At 44.0% G+C, this 20,073-nt stretch overlaps 1 protein-coding gene across 6 annotated transcripts in view; it reads left to right on the top strand.

The window, feature by feature from the left end:
- ADCY7 (adenylate cyclase 7) overlaps positions 1 to 20,073 on the top strand; it is a 228,466-nt gene that overhangs the window by 155,165 nt on the left and 53,228 nt on the right. For all 6 annotated transcript variants that reach the window (XM_073659363.1, XM_073659367.1, XM_073659366.1 and 3 more), the window contains exons 8-13: positions 2,340 to 2,467; positions 5,949 to 6,107; positions 7,921 to 8,053; positions 17,000 to 17,188; positions 18,010 to 18,053; positions 19,828 to 19,908. In XM_073659363.1, coding sequence (XP_073515464.1) covers positions 2,340 to 2,467; positions 5,949 to 6,107; positions 7,921 to 8,053; positions 17,000 to 17,188; positions 18,010 to 18,053; positions 19,828 to 19,908 — 734 coding nt within the window. The remainder of the gene's footprint in view (positions 1 to 2,339; positions 2,468 to 5,948; positions 6,108 to 7,920; positions 8,054 to 16,999; positions 17,189 to 18,009; positions 18,054 to 19,827; positions 19,909 to 20,073) is intronic.

Raw genomic sequence — 20,073 nt, 5'->3', positions numbered from 1 at the left:
GTAGCACATGAGATTTATATAAATGTTATTCGTTCTGGTTAGAACTGTAAATTCTCTGCGTCTTTTCCACACTAAAATACACAGCAGAAATCAACGCACCAAATACCGTGGGACCTCAACCTTATTGTCTCTGCTGGTATTGTCCTACAACCCACTGCTCACCTCCAGATAAGAACTGCTCGTTGTCTACAGAGATTAGTGTAAGCTTCAGTCACAAATACATTCTTTTCCCATTGTGGCAAATAAAACCCTGCACTTCTCCGTGGTATTCCCATATTTTTACCATCGTGATTTCGTAAGACTCATGATAGGATCAGAAAAATGTTGCAGTAGGTTAGAAAATTTATTTTCGATGGATCTGATAATTTGGACACTTTTACATGAACCATTGATCATTATAGTAATTGCGTTTTTGGTTTGTTCATAGCAAAATTGTAAGCCATTATTATTTTCTGTTTTCATGCAGAAATCGATGGCCCTGATTCATCAGTTGTGTTTTGTTTGTTTCTTAGTCCCTTTTCTGTTTTTGTCTTGTGGTATTCAGTGAGATTTATTGCACAAAATTTATCAAAATGATGCATGTGGTTCATAAATTTGTCATAAAGTCCAAAAAAAAATTTTTTCTGTCACATCATTTTTGCAACCTTTTGAGCAAAAAGTCACAATTTTTTTTCAAAATGTTTCAAAAACATGCAATTTTTTATTTAAGTGCAGAAAATCACTCCGAGGAGGCTGGAGTAGAGTTGCTGCAAATTTTGAGACTTTTTAAAAAGTGGCAATTGATGAATCGGCTGAAAACATCTGGAATCCCTAGACTCAGTCCACAAGGTGGGAAAAAACAAACAGGAGAGCACATATGAATTCAAGAGGTTGTCCACTACTTTTTCATTGCTGACCTATCCTCTAGATAGGTCATCCAAGTCTGATCGGTCAGGGTCCGACACCCCCGCCGATCAGCTGCTCTCATTGTTGGCGGCTGCCGGCCAGAACTGCTCGATTGCAGAGCTGCTCCATCTTCTGATAGTGGCTGCGGCAGGGTACAACACATCCACCCCCTATTGTTTTGAATGATTTGAATCCACCTCCTATTGATAGATGGTCCATCTATTTTGTCACTCATTGGGTAGGGATTATACTCCAGGGATTATACTGGGAACCGTGATAAACTATTTGTCAATTGACTCCCAAGCGTTTCTGCTGCCATAGAACACAAAGACTCCTTTGTACTGTCTATATGAGAAACAGAGGACGGAAGGTTTGTGTTCAGTGTGGCCCCACTATGGAAAGTAAAAAAATAACAGGACTACCATCCAATACATGAAACATATACAGATGGATGTGATTTTAGTTTCTGATGACACCTAAACATTGTTACTGGGCAAAGAGAAATGTCTCCCAGGACTAAGAACAAAGTAATTGTTCCTTGCCTAGCGGCATCCACCTTGATGCAGTGTAGGGCACTCTGTGGCCTGTGCTGACACGGGAAGAAGAGTCGCCACAGTTCCAACAGCAGCATGACCACTGCGGCCTGTGATTGGCTACAGCGGTAAGTTGACTTGAGATGTGCATCATCGCGTGTTTTTCTGATGATGCACTGCTCCAGTTACGTGACCGCTGCAGCTAGTCATGTGGCCCAGTGTTCCTGCTGCTGCTGGAACAGTGACATCTCCTCTTTCCATGACAACGCAAGCAAGTCATTCAGTCAGTTCTTTTATTCTAGTTTTTTTTACATTGTATTTTTCTTTTAAACATTGTATAAAAACATTAATATAATTTATTGTGCAAAAAAGGAATTTGTTATAGAGTTTCCTGCTCATTGTATTTGTTTATAGTTGAACTGATCCCAAGAATCAGGCAGGTCCAAAGTCCACATTGTGAGTAAAGCATTACTGAGCATGTGCAACCACTGCTCCAAATAATTCCTATATACACTTACTGAGCATGTGCAACCACTGCTCCAAATAATTCCTATATACACACTTACTGAGCATGTGCAACCACTGCTCCAAATAATTCCTATATACACTTACTGAGCATGTGCGACCACTGCTCCAAATAATTCCTATATACACTTACTGAGCATGTGCGACCACTGCTCCAAATAATTCCTATATACACTTAATGGAGTAGTTGTCATACATGCTCTGTAAGGCTTCATTCACAATGTGGACTTTAGGTTTCCCCCTTCATGGGTTTGGAGGGTGCCCCAATGGTGGGGACACCAGTGATCATATATCACCTATCCTCTGTACGAGTGATGGATCTTGTTTATGGGACAGCCCCTGTAAGGATAGGACTGTATTGTATTGTTTTTACATCTATATTTTCTGTTTCTCCAGGAAAATGAATGCATGAGGATTAAGATTTTAGGGGACTGCTATTACTGCGTATCTGGTCTGCCGGTGTCTCTACCTAACAATGCAAAGAATTGTGTCAAAATGGGACTGGACATGTGTGATGCTATAAAGTGAGTAACTATAAGCCAGAGTGGAGCACATACAAGTGCTTCTCACTAAATTAGAATATCATCAAAAAGTTAATTTATTTCAGTTCTTCAATCCAAGAGGTGAAAGGCTATGTGCCCACGATGCAGAAATGAAGCAGAACATTTCTGCAGCATTTCGGAATCTCCCTGGCAGAAAAAACACATGCGGCTTGTACATGCGTTTTTCCTGCCAGGGACATGCGGGGATTGTACATGCGTTTTTCCTGCGTAATACATGCGGATTCACATGCGTTTCCGCATGCGGATTGACAAGCGCTTTCAAAGCGATTTTAGCATCACTTTGAAAGTGCTTGACAACTTGGTCACACTATATAAATCCATGCAACCGGCATGGATTTATATAGTGTGACCTTTAGAATGGTTAAAAATATAAAAATAAACCTTGATACTTACCTTCCGACGACCCGGCGTGTGTTGCTGCGCTCCTTCCTGGCTGCCAGCTGATCGCGGGACACTGCACTGAAAGACCTGCCGTCACATGACTGTGACGTCACCGCAGGTCCTTCAGTCTGCTGACAAGCACAGGGAAGGAAACAAATATGTAAATTACCGCACTCCTGGGGTGGTAGAGGTGCTCAGGTAGGGTTGCAAGCCCGTAGTGTAAACGTAAAATAACCTGGCACTCAATTGACATTGGAGTTATTATTTATGAAAGAATTTTTAATAATAAATTGCAGTACAACATGCAGACGTTTCGGTCACAAGGACCTTCATCGGTGTACTACAAAAGTGAAGAAAAGAAAAATAAGTATCACATGGACAAGTATAAATACAGAATATCTAGTACAATATAATCAAAAAGTCATGTAAATAACGCGCCCCTGGGCCTGAGTCGCGCAGCGTTGCGCACGCGGGAGCCTACCCGGAGCCGGATCGGATAGGGGTAGTAGTCTCGTGGCGATGACCCGGTCCGTGCCCAGGGAGTCAGACTAAGTGGCGGTATATTAGCAGTAGATGTAGGACGACTACGCCACCCGTTGAATGCAGCTATGGAGCTGCCGCTGCAGGGCAGACCGCTGAGGCCGGTGGAAGGATGGTGCAGCGTGGATGGTATAACCCCCAACGGGAGGGGTATGGCCTCAGGGCAGCCGACGTGGATGATGGGGGTAGTAGGAACCACTCAGAGACGATGCGGTGTAGTTCAGGGTCTTTACTGGTGACAAAGATAGACCCTCCCGGAGTACTGGCTAGCGGTCGGGGCCTGGTCAGTCCTTGAGCAGATGGGATCCCCCTTGGCCAGGCGGAGTTGTAGGCCTCCCCAACTAATTGTACTCTTCTGGCTTCCTTGCTAGAGGCGGGTAAAGGTAGCCCACGTCCCTGAGTGTACCGTGTGGTGCTCACCCGTATGGCCGGTGACTCGGGGCCTTCTAGTGGCTTCCGCTCCACGACGGCGGTGCTGGTCCCACGCGTGTGACCGTGCCTTCGGGTTTCTTGGCCAGAGGACCTGAAATCCCCTGCCGGGCGGTTTCTGCTGCTGGGTCTGGGTTAATCCCCACAGCCTCGGACTCCGGGTCCGGTGGTAACTCTTCAATCAGGGTGAGCTCTTCAGCTGCCAGCCCCTGATTCCTTTTAGCACTGCTCCCACTGAGCTCCTGATCTTTCTTTCCTAAGCTGCTCCTCTTCTTCTCTCTACTTCTGGCATGGCCCAGGAGCTGGGCCCAGCCGGAGCCACAGCTCCCTGTCAGCCCTCCTGGCTGAACTCTCCCTCTCAACTCTCTAACCCTGCCTCAGCCCCAGGTTTATATAGGGGAAGTTCTTCCCCTCCCAGGACTGGGCAGGAGGTGTGGCATGCATAGGATTCCTGACCAAGAGACCTCCCACCTGCTCTCAGACATAACATTGTTGTTACTGTGGAAACCAGACCCCTGGGGTGCCACATAAACATGATACAGAGTATACAACATGGGGAAAGGATGGGAAAGAGGACTAGGACGACAAAAGGAAAGGATGGGATGAAATGAGAGGAGGGAACCTACCAAGTTTATTATGTTGGAAGCAGTAAGGCTGTGGCCGGGTATGGCACAGAGTACTGTGGACGAAAAGAATTGTGAGTAGAGGGACAATGCCACAAGTACTCATGGAGTAAAAACAAGAGGTGGAAAATACCTGTGGGATGCAGAATGGTGGACGCCGTGTTCCTCTCCCCATACGGCTGCACTTGGACTCTGCATCCCACAGGTATTTTCCACCTCTTGTTTTTACTCCATGATAACATAATAAACTTGGTAGGTTCCCTCCTCTCATTTCATCCCATCCTTTCCTTTTGTTGTCCTAGTCCTCTTTCCCATCCTTTCCCCATGTTGTATACTCTGTATCATGTTTACATGACTTTTTGATTATATTGTACTAGATATTCTGTATTTATACTTGTCCATGTGATACTTATTTTTGTTTTCTTCACTTTTGTAGTACACCGATGAAGGTCCTTGTGACCGAAACGTCTGCATGTTGTACTGCAATTTATTATTAAAAATTCTTTCATAAATAATAACTCCAATGTCAATTGAGTGCCAGGTTATTTTACGTAAGCACAGGGAAGGAGACCGGGGGCCGTCGGAAGGTGAATATAATCTTTATTTTTTTATTTTATTCTTTTTTTTATGGTACCTGGGTGTGGAGGAGACTCTCCTCTCCTCTACACCCGGGTACCATCCGCACATTAGAACGCGCCAATTACGCAAGTACAGATGCAGTCTTGCGGAATTGGCGCGTTCTAATGCAAGTCAATGGCGGCGAAAACGCAGCGCTTCCGCAAAATTAATGGACATGCTGCGGATTTTTGAGCGCAGCATAAACGCTACGGAAAAATCCGCAGCATGGGCATTGAAAGTGCGGAATTGCATAGGGGACCATGGCAGAAGGCTTACCATGCGTTTCCCAAGCGTTTACGCTGCGGAAAATTCCGCAGCAAAAACGCTTGAAAAACGCATCGTGGGCACACAGCCAAACTCATATATTATATAGAGTCATTACAAACAGTGATCTATTTCAAGTGTTTATTTCTGTTAATGTTGATGATTATGGCTTGCAGCCAATGAAAACACAAAAGTCATTATCTCAGTAAATTAGAATACTTTATAACACCAGCTTGAAAAATGTTTGTAAAATACGAAGTATTGGCCTGCTGAAATGTATGCTCAGTAAATTCACTCAATACTTGGTCAGGGCTCCTTTTGCATCAGTTACTGCATCAATGCGGCGTGGCATGGAGGCGATCAGCCTGTGGCACTTCTGAAGTGTTATGGAGGCGCATGTGACTGCTCCACCTCATGAGGCTATATCTACAGTGGTCTAACATTCTGTTACTTATTAACTTCTTAACATTTTTATAGAGATCCAGATCTATCTGCAAACTCTTTGTTCCCAGCAGTAATTTATATTTTACTCTCTGCAGATATAATACGAATGACGTTAGCATGTAATACGGTATATATCTCTACAGACAGGTGAGAGAGGCCACAGGAGCGGATATCAACATGCGGGTCGGCGTGCATTCTGGCAATGTTCTCTGTGGGGTCATTGGACTTCGAAAATGGCAGTTTGACGTTTGGTCACATGATGTGTCATTAGCCAATCGCATGGAATCTGCAGGCTTGCCGGGGTAAGACTCTGATCAGCACTTTCTACTTTAGAATTAAAATCCACATTTACATGGAACAAGCTAAAGCAGGATGGGAAATAAGAATTTAGCACAATTTTGCATTCAGTGAGCAGGTTTATCCAAGAACACTAAAGTGGTTTTTTAGCTGCCCCACTATCAGTATTTAGTCAGTATTCATTCAGTATTTTTTCTCAGGAGTGGGAGCCAAAACGAGGTGAGGAACAATCAGAGAAAATGGATAATAGAAACAAGTCACCAATTCTGCATTTATCACCCACTCCTGGTTTTGGCTCCCACTTCGGAAAAATATACTGACCGACTACTGACCAAATACTGATAGAGGGACCGTGGCCTTACTTACCCTCCTGGGGTTCCGCACACAGTTTCCACTGCTTCTACCAGTGTTTGTAATTGTCTTCAGCGCTGATGTCAACTACTAACTGAGCGTAGTGGCACGGCCTGAGTGGATGGCATGAGCCTTTGAGCTCCCTGATCCGCTGCAGTGCCATTGATGTGACATCGGTGCTGACAGGGATTTTCTGAAATCAGTGAACCTCTTGTAAAGATGGGTTGGCAAACTTCGATATTTGCGTAAGGAAAGTATAACTGGAAATAATCTCACTTTGCACTTTGGAATATTGCATTGATACATTCAGCCCATAACCTAATGTTGTTCCCATGGTCCTAAATCATGACTAATCTTGCTGTGTCCTGTCATATTCAGTCGAGTGTCGAATCCCCATGCACCACTGATGAGTATGTTCTGCTCGACAGAGTATGTGGATGGGCCCCCCAGAGGTGATGCGGAGTATCCAGTAGTGTTGGTTTCCCTTCGGCTTGTTTGTGCAGCCCCTCTAGACTCTAGGTTACACAGGACACCACCTAACTTGCGTCACCAGATGCAGATTGCAGTGTCAGCACCTTGGACTGAATTTTAATGATGTATGAGCGCTGTATATACGATATGTGAGCGCTGTATATATGATATGTGAGCGCTGTATATATGATGTGTGAGCCATATTCACAGAATATCAGTCTGTGGAAGTATTGTAAGATGTACGTTAGAAGGAAGGTTGGGATTTAGATTAGGCTCTGTTTACAGCAGCATTCTGGCTTTAAAGGGAAAGTGTCCGATTCTGCTCTAACCACAGGCAGCATGACCCCGAGGCTGGATCCTGCACTGCAAACATCTGTTTTACTCTGAACCACCGCTGCGTTATGGTGAAAAACACACTAGACAGCGCGGCAGGGGACAAGGTGATTAGTCCAAGGGACCAGCCTCTCCCCATCCACTCAGATAGGCTGACATGTCTCGCCCTGTGGGGATGTGCCTCTTGGACTAGTCACCTTGTCCCGGCCGCACTGTCATGTGTGTTTTTCTCTGTACTGCCGCTTTGTGGCCTGGCAATCATGAAACCTTGACAGGCTAATTATAATTTGTGACATTAGCGAATCTGGTCAATCTATGTCAAAGGTGTTCATATCCTTTAAGGTAAGAACACTTTTCTTTTTGCCTCCATGCCTTTGTTCAGCCGTACCTTTTTATTTCTAGTTGTGAGAACTTCACTTTTTGTGGCTGAGTAGTATATTTATTTTGCAATGGGTTTTCCCAATCTTTAAAGTGATGGTACAGCACTAGGATTTGGCATGATTTTATGATCAGTGAAGGGTCTGGAAGTCAGATCTTCTCTGGTAAGTAAGTGTTATGCCATCATAATACGGTGGTAAAATCCTTTTAAAACTATTTTTCCTTTTTTATTTTTTAATGCATGAAATACTTGACATTTTTTATCTTTTTTTTCATATTACTCAGTCGAGTTCACATCACAGAAGCAACATTAAGGCACTTGAATGAAGCCTACAGTGTGGAAGATGGACATGGAGAACTCAGAGACCCCTACCTGAAAGAAATGAACATTAAAACCTACCTTATCATTGATCCAAGAGTAAGTGTGATGCCCGTGGATGACGTGAACCTGTGATGTTTTTATGTTTTTTTTTCTGTATAACATTTCATGTACACTTTATAGACAAAAATTATGGGGTCACCCCACCTAAATGTGTTCAGGTGTTTCAGCCACACCCATTAGAAACAGGTAATAGGGAGCCTCCTGTGTCAGTCAGTCATGTACATAATCTGCTAAACCTGACATAGGTTTAGCAGATTATTTTAATATTATTTCACTACCCTTTTTAATATATGGTGTGTGTGTGTGTGTTTTTTTTTTTTTGATTGGCATAATAGTAATAATATGTCAGTTATACAGAATAGTGAATGATTAACAACCACAACAAAAAAACATAAAAAACAAATGAAGTCCATAAAGGACTCTAAAATAGTGTATTAAAGAGTGATCAAAAATTGTATCTACCACAAAATGGCTTGTCCTACAAAAAAAGCCCTTTTATATAGCTCTGTCAACGGAAAACATAAAACCTATGGCTGTGCTTGTATCAACACAAAAACAAATGGTGTGTTTTCAACTTATATAGAGAGTATTGGTTGGATAGATCTGTGGAGATTACATCACCCAGGAACTAAAGAATACACATGTCACTCCTCAACCAAGTCTACGTTATCACGGTTAGACTATATTTTCAGTTCTAGTAATACTGCAATGTGGGTACATAATATTGAACATGGGGTGAGAGGGATTTCAGACCATAGCCCGGTGATACTGACACTTAAATTTGACCAGGTACAAGATAGACCCACATGGAAACTTAATCGCTTTTGGTTAAAGTTAATTGGTCCTGATGATAGAATACCAGATCAAATAGACTGTTTCATGGAGGTGCATCCACTATCAAGGAATACTGAGATTTTTTGGGATACAATGAAGGCACACCTTAGAGGATGCCTCTCCTCTGCCATTTCTTACATCAAGAAATCGACTGCACAGGCTGATGCCGAGTTTGAAAATAGGTTAAAAGAAGCTGAACAGTCTTGTGTTTCTGACCCATCTGATGAGAATAGAGTAAACTGGCTACACTCATATAGATTATATACACAAAACGTTGACACTAAATCTAAACGTAAATTATTTTTCACTAGACAATCATATTTTGAATTGGGGAACCAATCAAATAAATTGTTGGCCTTTATGGTCCGCAAACATAATGACTCGAGTGCTATACTCAGGATTCGAACACCAGGGAGCCAGATAGTCACTGCGGCAGAAGAAATTCTAAATGGTTTTCATAATTTTTATGAATCTTTATATAAATCCCAAAGTGCCCATAATAAACTAGAATGTCTCTCCTATTTGGCAGATCTTGATTTTCCCAAATTGAGTAACACACAACAATCCCTTTTGGATGCAGATATCACTTTAGAGGAAATAAATGCAGCCCTGGCAGATATGGCTTTGGGTAAAGCTTCGGGCCCTGATGGCCTACCACTAGAACTCTACCTGAGGCTGAGTTCACACGATGCGTATTTAATGCGTTTCCGCGGCCTTTTTGCAGTTGCGGAAACGCCGCGGAAACGCATTAAAAACGCATGGTAGAAGGGCAGCAATGTTCCCCAATTGAAATCCGCATGTGCTGTGCCCATGATGCGGATTTTTCCGCAGCGTAAACGCTGCGCTCAAAAATCCGCAGCATGTCAATTAATTTTGCGGAAACGCGGCGTTTTCGCCGCCATTGACTTGCATTAGAACGCGCCAATTCCGCAAGACTGCATCTGTACTTGCGTAATTGGCGCGTTCTAATGTGCGGATGGTACCCGGATGTGGAGGAGAGGAGAGTCTCATTCACACCCAGGTACCATTAAAAAAGCTGTAAAAAAAGAATAAAATAAAAAATAAATGTATTCTTACCTTCTGTCGGCCCGCGCACCGCTCCTTCTTGGTTCCCGGCACTTGCAGTGAGTTGTAGGACCTGCGCTGACGTCAGAGTCATGTGACGGGTCACGTGACGCTGATGTCGGCAGGTCTTTCAATTCAAAGTTGCCGGCGAGGGAGAATGGATTGAGCAGGACAGCGCGGGCCATCGGAGGTAAGTATATACACTCTCTCGGGTCGCACTATATAAATCCATGCCGGTTGCATGGATTTATATAGTGTGACCTAGTTGTCAAGCACTTTCCAGGTGATGCTAAAATCGCCTGGAATGCGCTTGTCAATCCACATGCGGAAACGCATGTGAATCCGCATGTATTCTGCAGGAAAAACGCATGCACAATCTGCATGCGTTTTTTCTGCCAGGGAGATGCAGAAATGATGCAGAAATTTTCTGCTTCATTTCTGCATCGTGTGCACATACCCTGAGATATCAAAGGGGCTTGATGCAACACCTTTTAGAGACTTTCTCAGAGGCAATGCAAAGTGGTACCCTGCCTGAATCCTTTTATGATGCCAATATTATTGTTCTTAAAAAGTGGGGGAAGGATCCTCTGGAGTGTGGATCATATCGTCCTATTTCACTACTAAATGTGGATTACATAATTCTCACAAAAATTCTAGCTTTGAGACTTAATAAGGTGATACTTTCAGTTGTCCACCCGGACCAAACCGGCTTTATGCCAGGAAAAAATACTTCTATTAACATTAGAAGGGTACAATCTATAACTCAATATAGCTCTTTGATACCAGGAAATGATTGGGCCTTGACTTCACTGGATGCGGCCAAGGCTTTTGATTCACTAGAGTGGTCTTTCTTATTTGCCTTTCTAGAGAAATTTGGTTTTGGCCCTAAATTTCGGGCCTGGATTCAAATATTGTACAAGGACCCCAAAGCTAAAATAGTGATAAATAATTTATCCTCCACATCTTTTTCATTGGAAAGGGGAACTCGCCAGGGATGCCCTTTGTCTCTGGCTTTATTCACTTTGTCAATTGAAGCTCTGGCTATAAGAATACGATCATCTGAGGTTATCAGTGGAATTACAATTGCAGGCTGAACTGATAAAATTGGTTTATATGCAGATGACATGATAATTTTTATGGACAAGGTTAAAGATACTCTCCCATCTGTTATTTCTACTACTGATAAATTTAGTGAATATTCGGGCCTCTTTATAAGTTGGGATAAATCTTATCTTATGTCTTTGTCGCCCTCTCCGAATACTGACTTGGAAACATTATCTCCTCTACCTGTGGTGTCATGTTTCAAATACTTGGGAATTATGATTGGAAGGAACGATAGAGAGGATCTATCGAGTAATATTCTCCCTTTATTAGAATACGCTAAGTGTAAATTTTCCTTGTGGGGGAGATTACCGCTATCAGTGTCAGGAAGGATTAACTTAATTAAGATGATCTTACTCCCTAAATTTAATTACATATTACAACATAGCGCTGTACCGGTCCCTAATTTTTTTTTTACATCTCTTAACTCTTTGATGTCCACATTTATTTGGGGGAACTCCAGACCAAAACTCAGGTTATCTACCCTTCAAAGGCCTAAAGATATGGGAGGAGCAGCTTTACCTGACTTCCATCTATACTATTTACCGAATTACCGAATTCTGAGAACCATTTGGCACACGTTTTAGGCACAGTTTTTTTTATTGGGTTTTCTAAAATTAAATAAATCGACTCCCATTAAGTTGCTACCCCTACATAGATTAGCGAGAACGGTATGGAAACAGGCAAAGAAAAGAACCGACTTTACACATGTCACAGCTGAAATGCCTATATAGGGGAATCCGTTTTTTGAGACATTAATGGAACATCCATCTGCCCCCTTTTGGATAGCTAGTGGGGTCTATTTGTTAAGAGATATTTATGAAAGATCTATACTGATGTCATTTGAACAGGTGCAAAATAAATTCAAGGTTCCAAGATCTCAATTCTTCAGGTATCTCCAACTTAGAAATGGGCTTAGATCTCACTTACAAAACTGTGAAATAAATCAAACTATTTCCTCATTTCACCTTAATAGGAATACTTAAATCTCAAGGCCTACAAGGTCTTTTATCTAGCTTGTATACGTATTTGCTATTAACAGGCTTAGATCGTAACCCTTTGTCAGCAAAAAATAAATGGAGACTCCTAATTCCGAATATGGGGGAGGAGGAGTGGGATGAAATTTTTGAGTCCCCATCATTTGTCTCTCCCTCTGTTAATAATAAGATGATTCAGCTTTATATTATTCATCAGTCATATCTCACACCCCACAGACTATACCAAATGGGGCGCTCCTCTAATTCTGAATGTTTACTTTGTCATACCATAGATGCCGACTTTGTTCATTCAATTTGGGACTGTTCCATTATTAGGTCCTTCTGGCAAGAAGTTACCTCCTTATTATCCTCTTTCGTATCCATTCCAATTCCATGTGATCCACTGATTTGCCTTTTTGGGGTAATGGAGGATGATGTCTGGGACCACTATATTAAGATTTTTTTGAGAGAAACCTTATTTTTGGCCAGGAAATTATTGGCTTTGAGATGGATAGGCAATACACAGCCAACATTGCATTCCTGGATCGCTCTGGTTAACTCATTAATTCCATTTGAAAAGATAGTATATCAAAATAGAGGTTGTCCATTAAAATTTTCCAAAATATGGGACTATTGGAATTCTTCATGTCTTACAGTCTCTACTTAGGCAAAAGGTTTGAGCTGGAAAGTAAATATGTAAGAGATGTGAGTATAAATAGTAAATCACGTGTTATAGGTGCCAAATGTTACTTATGGAGGCAGGCATCTAGATTCATATACAATACGATGTGAGTTAATTTGAGCATGGAAAAGACAGCACAAGTTTGATAAGTTATGGTTGAGAGTTCCAAGTTTGGATTGTATCCTAATTATTATTATTATTATTTATTATAGCGCCATTTATTCCATGGCGCTTTACATGTGAAAAAGGGGTATAATACAAGAACAATTACAATAATCTTGAACATAATGTGACAGCGACTGGTACAGGAGGAGCGAGGACCCTGCCCGCGAGGGCTCACAATCTACGAGGGATGGGTGAGGATACAGTAGGTGAGGGTAGAGCTGGTCGTGCAGCGGTATGGTGGAGCGGTGGTTACTGCAGGTTGTAGGCTTGTTGGAAGAGGTGGGTCTTCAGGTTCCTTTTGAAGGTTTCCACAGTAGGCGAGAGTCTGATACGTTGGGGTAGAGAGTTCCAGAGTAGGGCGGAAGCACGGGAGAAATCTTGTATACGGTTGTGGGAGGAGGAGATAAGAGGGGAGTAGAGCAGGAGATCTTGTGAGGATCGGAGGTTGCGTGCAGGTATGTAACGGGAGACTAGGTCAGAGATATATGGAGGAGACAGGTTGTGAGTGGCTTTGTATGTCATGGTTAGGGTTTTGAACTGGAGTCTCTGAGCAATGGGGAGCCAGTGAAGAGATTGACAGAGAGGAGAGGCCGAGGAATAGCGGGGGGACAGGTTGATTAGTCAAGCAGCAGAGTTTAGGATAGATTGGAGGGGTGCAAGAGTGTTGGAAGGGAGGCCACAGAGCAGGAGGTTGCAGTAGTCAAGGCGGGAGATGATGAGGGCGTGCACTAGTGTTTTTGCAGATTCATGGTTTAGGAATGCGTGGATCTGGGAGATATTTTTGAGTTGGAGTCGGCAGGAAGTGGAAAGGGCTTGGATATGTAGTTTGAAGGAGAGTTCCGAGTCCAGGGTTACCCCAAGGCAGCGAGCTTGAGGGACTGGGGAGAGTGGGTAGCCATTGACATTGATAGATAGGTCAGTTGGGAGGGTTGAATGAGATGGCGGAAAGATGATGAATTCTGTTTTGTCCATGTTAAGTTTTAGAAATCTGGCAGAGAAGAAGGATGAAATAGCAGACAGACATTGTGTGATTTTGGTTAATAAGGAGGTGATATCGGGTCCAGAGAGGTAGATCTGTGTGTCATCAGCATAGAGGTGATAATGAAACCCATGAGACTCTGAGCTGTCCCAGGCCTAAGGTGTAGATGGAGAAGAGCAGGGGTCCTAGAACTGAACCTTGGGGGACACCGACAGATAAGGGGCGAGATGAAGAGGTGGTGTGTGAGTGGGAGACACTGAATGTCCGGTCTGTTAGGTATGAGGAGATCCAGGATAGGGCCAAGTCTGTGATGCCGAGAGATGAGAGAGTCTGGAGTAAGAGGGAATGGTCCACTGTGTCAAAGGCAGATGACAGGTCTAGGAGGAGGAGGACAGAATAGTGTCGCTTAGATTTGGCGGTTAGTAGGTCGTTTGTGACTTTAGTCAGTGCAGTTTCAGTAGAATGGTGCGGTCGGAAACCAGATTGTAGGCGGTCAAAGAGGGAGCAGGAGGAGAGGTGGGAGGACAGTTCAGAATGGACATGTTGTTCCAGTAGTTTGGAGGCATAGGGGAGAAGTGATATGGGGCGATAGCTAGACACGGAGGATTGGTCAAGGGAGGGTTTTTGAGGATGGGTGTGATTGAGGCATGTTTGAAGCATGAGGGGAGGACACCAGTTGTTAGTGACAGGTTGAAGAGGTGGGCTAGGGCTGGGATGAAGATAGTGGTAAGGTTTGGGATGAGGTGGGACGGGATTGGGTCAAGTTTATTGGTGGTGAGGTGTGATTTGGAGAGTAAGGAGGAAAGTTGATCTTCAGAAATGGTGGAGAATGTAGTTTTGGAGGAGGAGGGTTGCGTAGGTGTGGGGAGGGGCGGTGGGGGCTTTAGGCAAAAACTTTGTCTGATGGTGTCAATCTTCTGCTTGAAGAATGAGGCAAAGTCTTCGGCTGAAATAAGAGGAGAGGGAGGAGGCACTGGGGGACGGAGGAGAGAATTGAAGGTGTTGAATAGTTGTTTAGGGTTGTGAGACAGGGAGGAAATGAGAGATGAGAAGTATGTTTGTTTTTCTGCAGTGAGTGTGGACTTGAAGGTAGTGAGGGACTGTTTAAATGCGATGACGTGCTCATGGGAGTGGGACCTTTTCCATCTATGTTCAGCAACCCGGGAGGCCCGTCGCAGTTCTTTAGTTAGGCTGGTGTGCCAGGGTTGTCTGTTGATTGTGCGAGCCTTGGTATGCGTGAGGGGGGCGACCAAATTGAGAGCTGCAGCTGTTGTGGTGTTGTATAAAGTGGCAGCAGCATCTGCATCATGTAAGGAACTAATGTCTGTAAGAGGGAGGAGGGATTCAGAGAGAGAGTGTAGGTCAAGGTGTTTGAGATTTCTACGAGGGTATGCAAGTTTGTGGAGTGGGGATTGTTGCCTCGGGGAGGAGAGAGAAGAGAATGTGAGTAGGCTGTGGTCAGAGAGAGGGACAGGTGAGTTAGAGAGGTTAGATAGGGAACAGAGGCGGGTGAAGATGAGGTCCAGTGTGTGGCCGTCTTTGTGGGTGGGTGTGGAAGACCACTGAGTAAGACCAAAGGAGGAAGTGAGGGATAGAAGCTTAGAGGCAGCTGAGAGGGAAGTGTCAATGGGGATGTTAAAGTCGCCCATGATGATAGTGGGGATGTCAACGGAGAGGAAATGAAGTAGCCAGGTGGTGAAGTGGCCAAATAAAGTGGTGGTTGATCCTGGGGGGCGGTAGATGACAGCCAGTTGGAGGTTGGATGGGGAGTAGATGCGCACGCAGTGCACTTCAAAAGAGGGGAGAGTAATTGCGGGCGGCAGTGGGATATGGGTGAAGGAGCAGTTATCTGAGAGGAGGAAACCTATTCCTCCACCGTGCTTACCGTTGGGGCGGGGGGTATGGGAGAGGTGGAATCCGCCATACGAAAGTGCAGCAGGAGAGGCTGTATCGGAGGGAGTGAGCCAGGTTTCAGTGATGCCGAGGAAGGAAAGCTTGTAGTGATGAAGAGATCGTGAATGTAGGAAAGTTTATTGCAAACAGAGCGAGCGTTCCATAGAGCTCCTGTTAGTGGAACTGGGGAAGCGGGGGCTGGGTGGATGGGTATAAGGTTAGAAGGGTTACGAGAGATTGGGATAGATCGTGGGTAGGAGGTGGAAGTGAGTGTAGGGATGTGGTGAGGAGGGCCAGGATTTGGAGAGATGTCGCCGGCAGTAAGGAAGAGCAGAGAAAGCATTAGTAGGTGGGAGCAGGAGAGGGCATGAGGTGGCTGTGTGTGTTTGGAGACAAAGGATTGTATGTTGTGGAATAGCTCTGAGGAGGAGGTGAGATGGGTGGGGAGAATGGAGGGAGAGATGAAGAGTTCCTTACTAGGTGTAGGGATTAGGGGTTGTTGTAAGAAGTGAAGGATTAAGGGGGTGAGAGTGAAAACAAAGGCAAACATTGTTTACTGTGATTTAGTATCCAGTTACCTTCAGTTCACTTCAGATTCAATTCAGAATTAATTCAAATTTCAGACACTTCAGCTAATGGACACTTAAGCTGAGTGACACAGACTCCTAGTTCTCAATATATGGGCTACAGAATGCATTCAGCTGTGAAGCAGATGGGAGTGGTCTGTGCTCATCTTGATCAGCTGATTAGATTGAACCAGATGCTGGATGCTCAAGACAGAGTAAACAAGGCCAAACAAGGCCATAAATGAAAGTGGGGGGGGGGGGTGGCTGGGTCACATACCAGTAGAACATAGGGGTAGAGAAATATAGAGAAATCTGCATGGGAGTCAAGACGGAAAAGCTGGGTGACGTACCATTAGAGAATTGGAACAGAACAGTATAGGGAAGACAGCATGGAATTCAGCATGGGAAAAGCTTGAGAAGCATGGGAAGATACCCTATTTCTCCATCTTTTTTCTTTACATATAATTCCAGAAGATGTGACATTCACAAGGCAAAGAAATTTATTTATATATATGTGGTAACCCATCTGACCTGTTTACTTTAATATGTCCTTATTGATGTAGATCTATGTTGATGTGCTATCTCTGAATGTTTTCCAATACCAAATGCAATGTATAATTGTTTATAAAATTGTTTAATAAACAAATGAAGTTTAAAAACAAATGGTGTTTTTTTTTCAGTGTAAGAAAGCATAATGTTTTTGTATTTTTTTTTTCCAAGTCAAAGGAGCGCCAGGTCCTCAACCACCACATTTCTAGGACTCGAGCAAATGATGGTCTGAAAGTGCGACCCTCAGTCAGGATGACCAGATATCTAGAGTCATGGGGGGCAGCAAGACCTTTCTCTCATCTTGAGTCAAACGAGCCATCAACCACTGTGACACCAGTAACAAATGGAAAGCCAAAACGGGTTAGTGGCCCCCTGCCAAAATTCTCAGTTTGTTTATCTTTTCTTTTGAACGTATGATAGAAATCTGTGTGTTTATTGTGAAAAACAAACATTTTGGGACCTGACAGAACTAAATTAAGATGGCAGCACACCTTGGATAGCTGTCAGTGGAACACTTGTAAGGTTCATATTGCTGCAGAGAAGTGTATTCAGCAGTGACAACCAATAGATCTGCCCTTCTTGTTATTACATATCCACAGAATAAGACCAGTTTCAGATGACCGAGTTTCAATTATGGATTATGATCTCCAGACCCAAACTTTACAACCCTAAAACCTCCAGGGTTCCTGGCATTAATCACTACAAAACCCCTAGACTACCAGGGACGATATGTGTAGCACCGTTACTGCCTTACATCATCAGTTATGCTAGCATTACTTATTTTACTACCCTGCCAGGGATCTTAGCATTAATCTGGACACTACCCTAGATCACCAGGGATGTTGGCAATAATGCCTTCACTGCTGTAGACTATTAGTCATGCTGCTGTTCACCACATTACTACACTTACACCATCAGGGATTCGATAATTAACCCCTTCACTACCCTATACCACCAGGGATCTACTATTTCCCAGTAGTCAAAGTTATAAACACATCTTGAGCAGACTACAGAATGCTGTACCTAGATTTTATTTAGTTGACAGTAAGCATAGCAGATTTGTGGATTTGTTTATGTTTAGAACCACCAGTAAATATATTTGGTGTTTTGATTGCTGCCGTTTTATTCATTTTATATAAACGCACAAAAACATTAATTGGATACTTTGCTTGCTTTTGTAGGAAATTGCTCTGCAAACCTTTGGTCGCCAGGTTCATACAGAGAGGTATGATTTTGGATTTCTTTTATTATCTTTGTGGATTGAGAGTAAGAGAACACATGGGGGGGGGGACGCCTATGACGCGCCCAGGGGATGGGGACGACTCGGCGCCCAGGCCTTGTTGTTGCCTGATCTTGGGGGATGTCGCGGTTGTCGGCTCCCGGGCCCGTACCCTGAGGTCACTCTTAAAAGAAGGGGGGAAGTTGCATGGGATAGGGAAATGTCGTGACGCCACCTGTGGTGTCTGGTGAGGATCACCAGCGCTGCGACAGTCCTCTGAGGCCGGTGTATAGGCAGCTTAGTTGGTGCGGCTCCCCACAGGTGGAGCTTGGCCTCAGGGCAGCGTAAGTGTAGGGATGCAGGACAGAGGGGACCCAGCCGGGTCAGAGGAAGAATAGGCACACACACGACAGTTCACTTCAGTACCTTTACTGGTGGTGTTTCAGGCACGATCCAGGGCACTTTAGGGTGAAGGGTGCATATCAGGACTCTCCCCAGTGAGCGAGTGTAGGGCCTCCTGTTCCTTGCCTTTCCTTGATAAGTTTCTGACCTGCCTGGAGCTAGGCCTAACTTGGTCTCTGTCTTGCACCTGCTGACCTGGTGGTAGGGCCTTCTATTGGAGTTCACACTCCCTGGTCTCTGGGGCCTCCGTGACTCCTGACCCTGGTACGTAATCAGCTTTTGGTGTTCCTGGGACATATAGTTCGCCAGGGGTTCCGGTTGTTTCTACTGGGTGTAAGGAATTCCTGCAGACGCGGATCCGGCGTCCGCTATATGTTCTTGGGGTGAGCGGTTAAAGCTCCTCTGCACCCTATGTTACTCTCTTTCCACTCGCCTTCGGCCACATTCGGGGCCCTCACAAGGCTTCACACTGCAGCAGGCACTCTGCGCTTCACCGCTCTTTTGGCGTCGGCACTCCCTAGGCTCACTAACTCGAGCTCTCTGAGTCTGGACTGGACTGACTGAGCTCCACTGCAGGCTAGCTTCTGCAGGAGCTCCTCTCAACAGACTCCTGCCTAACTCCACCCTCCAGTTTATATATCCCTATCCGGGCTCCCTCTGGTGGTCTGAGATGGTAGGGTGGAGGTGTGTGAATGCTATGAGGGCCTCTTGTGGAGAAGTCCATCCATGCACCCCTCTGGGATCTGTGACACCTGTGCGCAGCAGGGCGCCACACCTATATGGAATATTTTTAATCTGACTGAATAAACATTTTTATGTAACCTCTTTTCTGCTGCTGGATTTAACCCTTTGTATTTTAGAGATTTTGTTTTTGAGGCAGAATTCTGCGCCACATTTATTAAAGGAATTATCCAGCCCTGATGATGTTGCAACTACTCATACCTGCCGGGACGTGTGGCCTATTGTAATAATGTCTGATATTATACATGTATCCCACAGCTATGTGTAGATCGCCAACGATCACCTCGCAATGTGTAAGGGAGAGGCATGGGAAAACCATTCAGTGAGCCAGTACGAGCTCTGTAATGTTTGCTGCATCCGGAGACTGTGTAGTCTGTGTTGTCTATAGATTAGACCAGATTAGTAAATCTTTCCCAACTTTAAAACAAATTTGATGTAACTGGTTTGGGTCACCAATGTTTGTTGGGGTTCACAGTTGTGTTCCTTGCCCGGTCTTGGCACGGTGTATACATTAATGGCATACAATCTACACCCAAACTATAAGGAAAGAAAGAATTGACAAAGTTACACACAGTAGATATATAATAAGAAAAAATGTACAAGATCCTATAATAATGCCTGATTATTCTTAATTTAGGACTGTGTCACAAAAGCGTAATCAGGAGGAAGAGCTTCAGGAACGGATGCTGAACACAATTGATGGGCTCAGTTCGGTTAAGTAAGTTCCTTTTTTTTAAAAATAACAGTAAAACAAACCCCTGCCCTTACATAAACCATAAATTATAAATTAGCCCCAAAGAGTTTCTGTTCCTGGTAAAAACCCAAATATAAATACTCTTTGAGGCCATTCACCTTTTGACATATACAGTCCTGCTCATAGTTA

This window comes from Phyllobates terribilis, unplaced genomic scaffold (assembly GCF_046119375.1).
Source record: "Phyllobates terribilis strain yellow unplaced genomic scaffold, ASM4611937v1 Scaffold_13__5_contigs__length_258822181, whole genome shotgun sequence".
NCBI classification, from domain to species: Eukaryota; Metazoa; Chordata; class Amphibia; order Anura; family Dendrobatidae; genus Phyllobates; species Phyllobates terribilis.
Note: the sequence above shows the minus strand (reverse complement) of the source record. Positions and strands in the feature narration are given on the sequence as shown.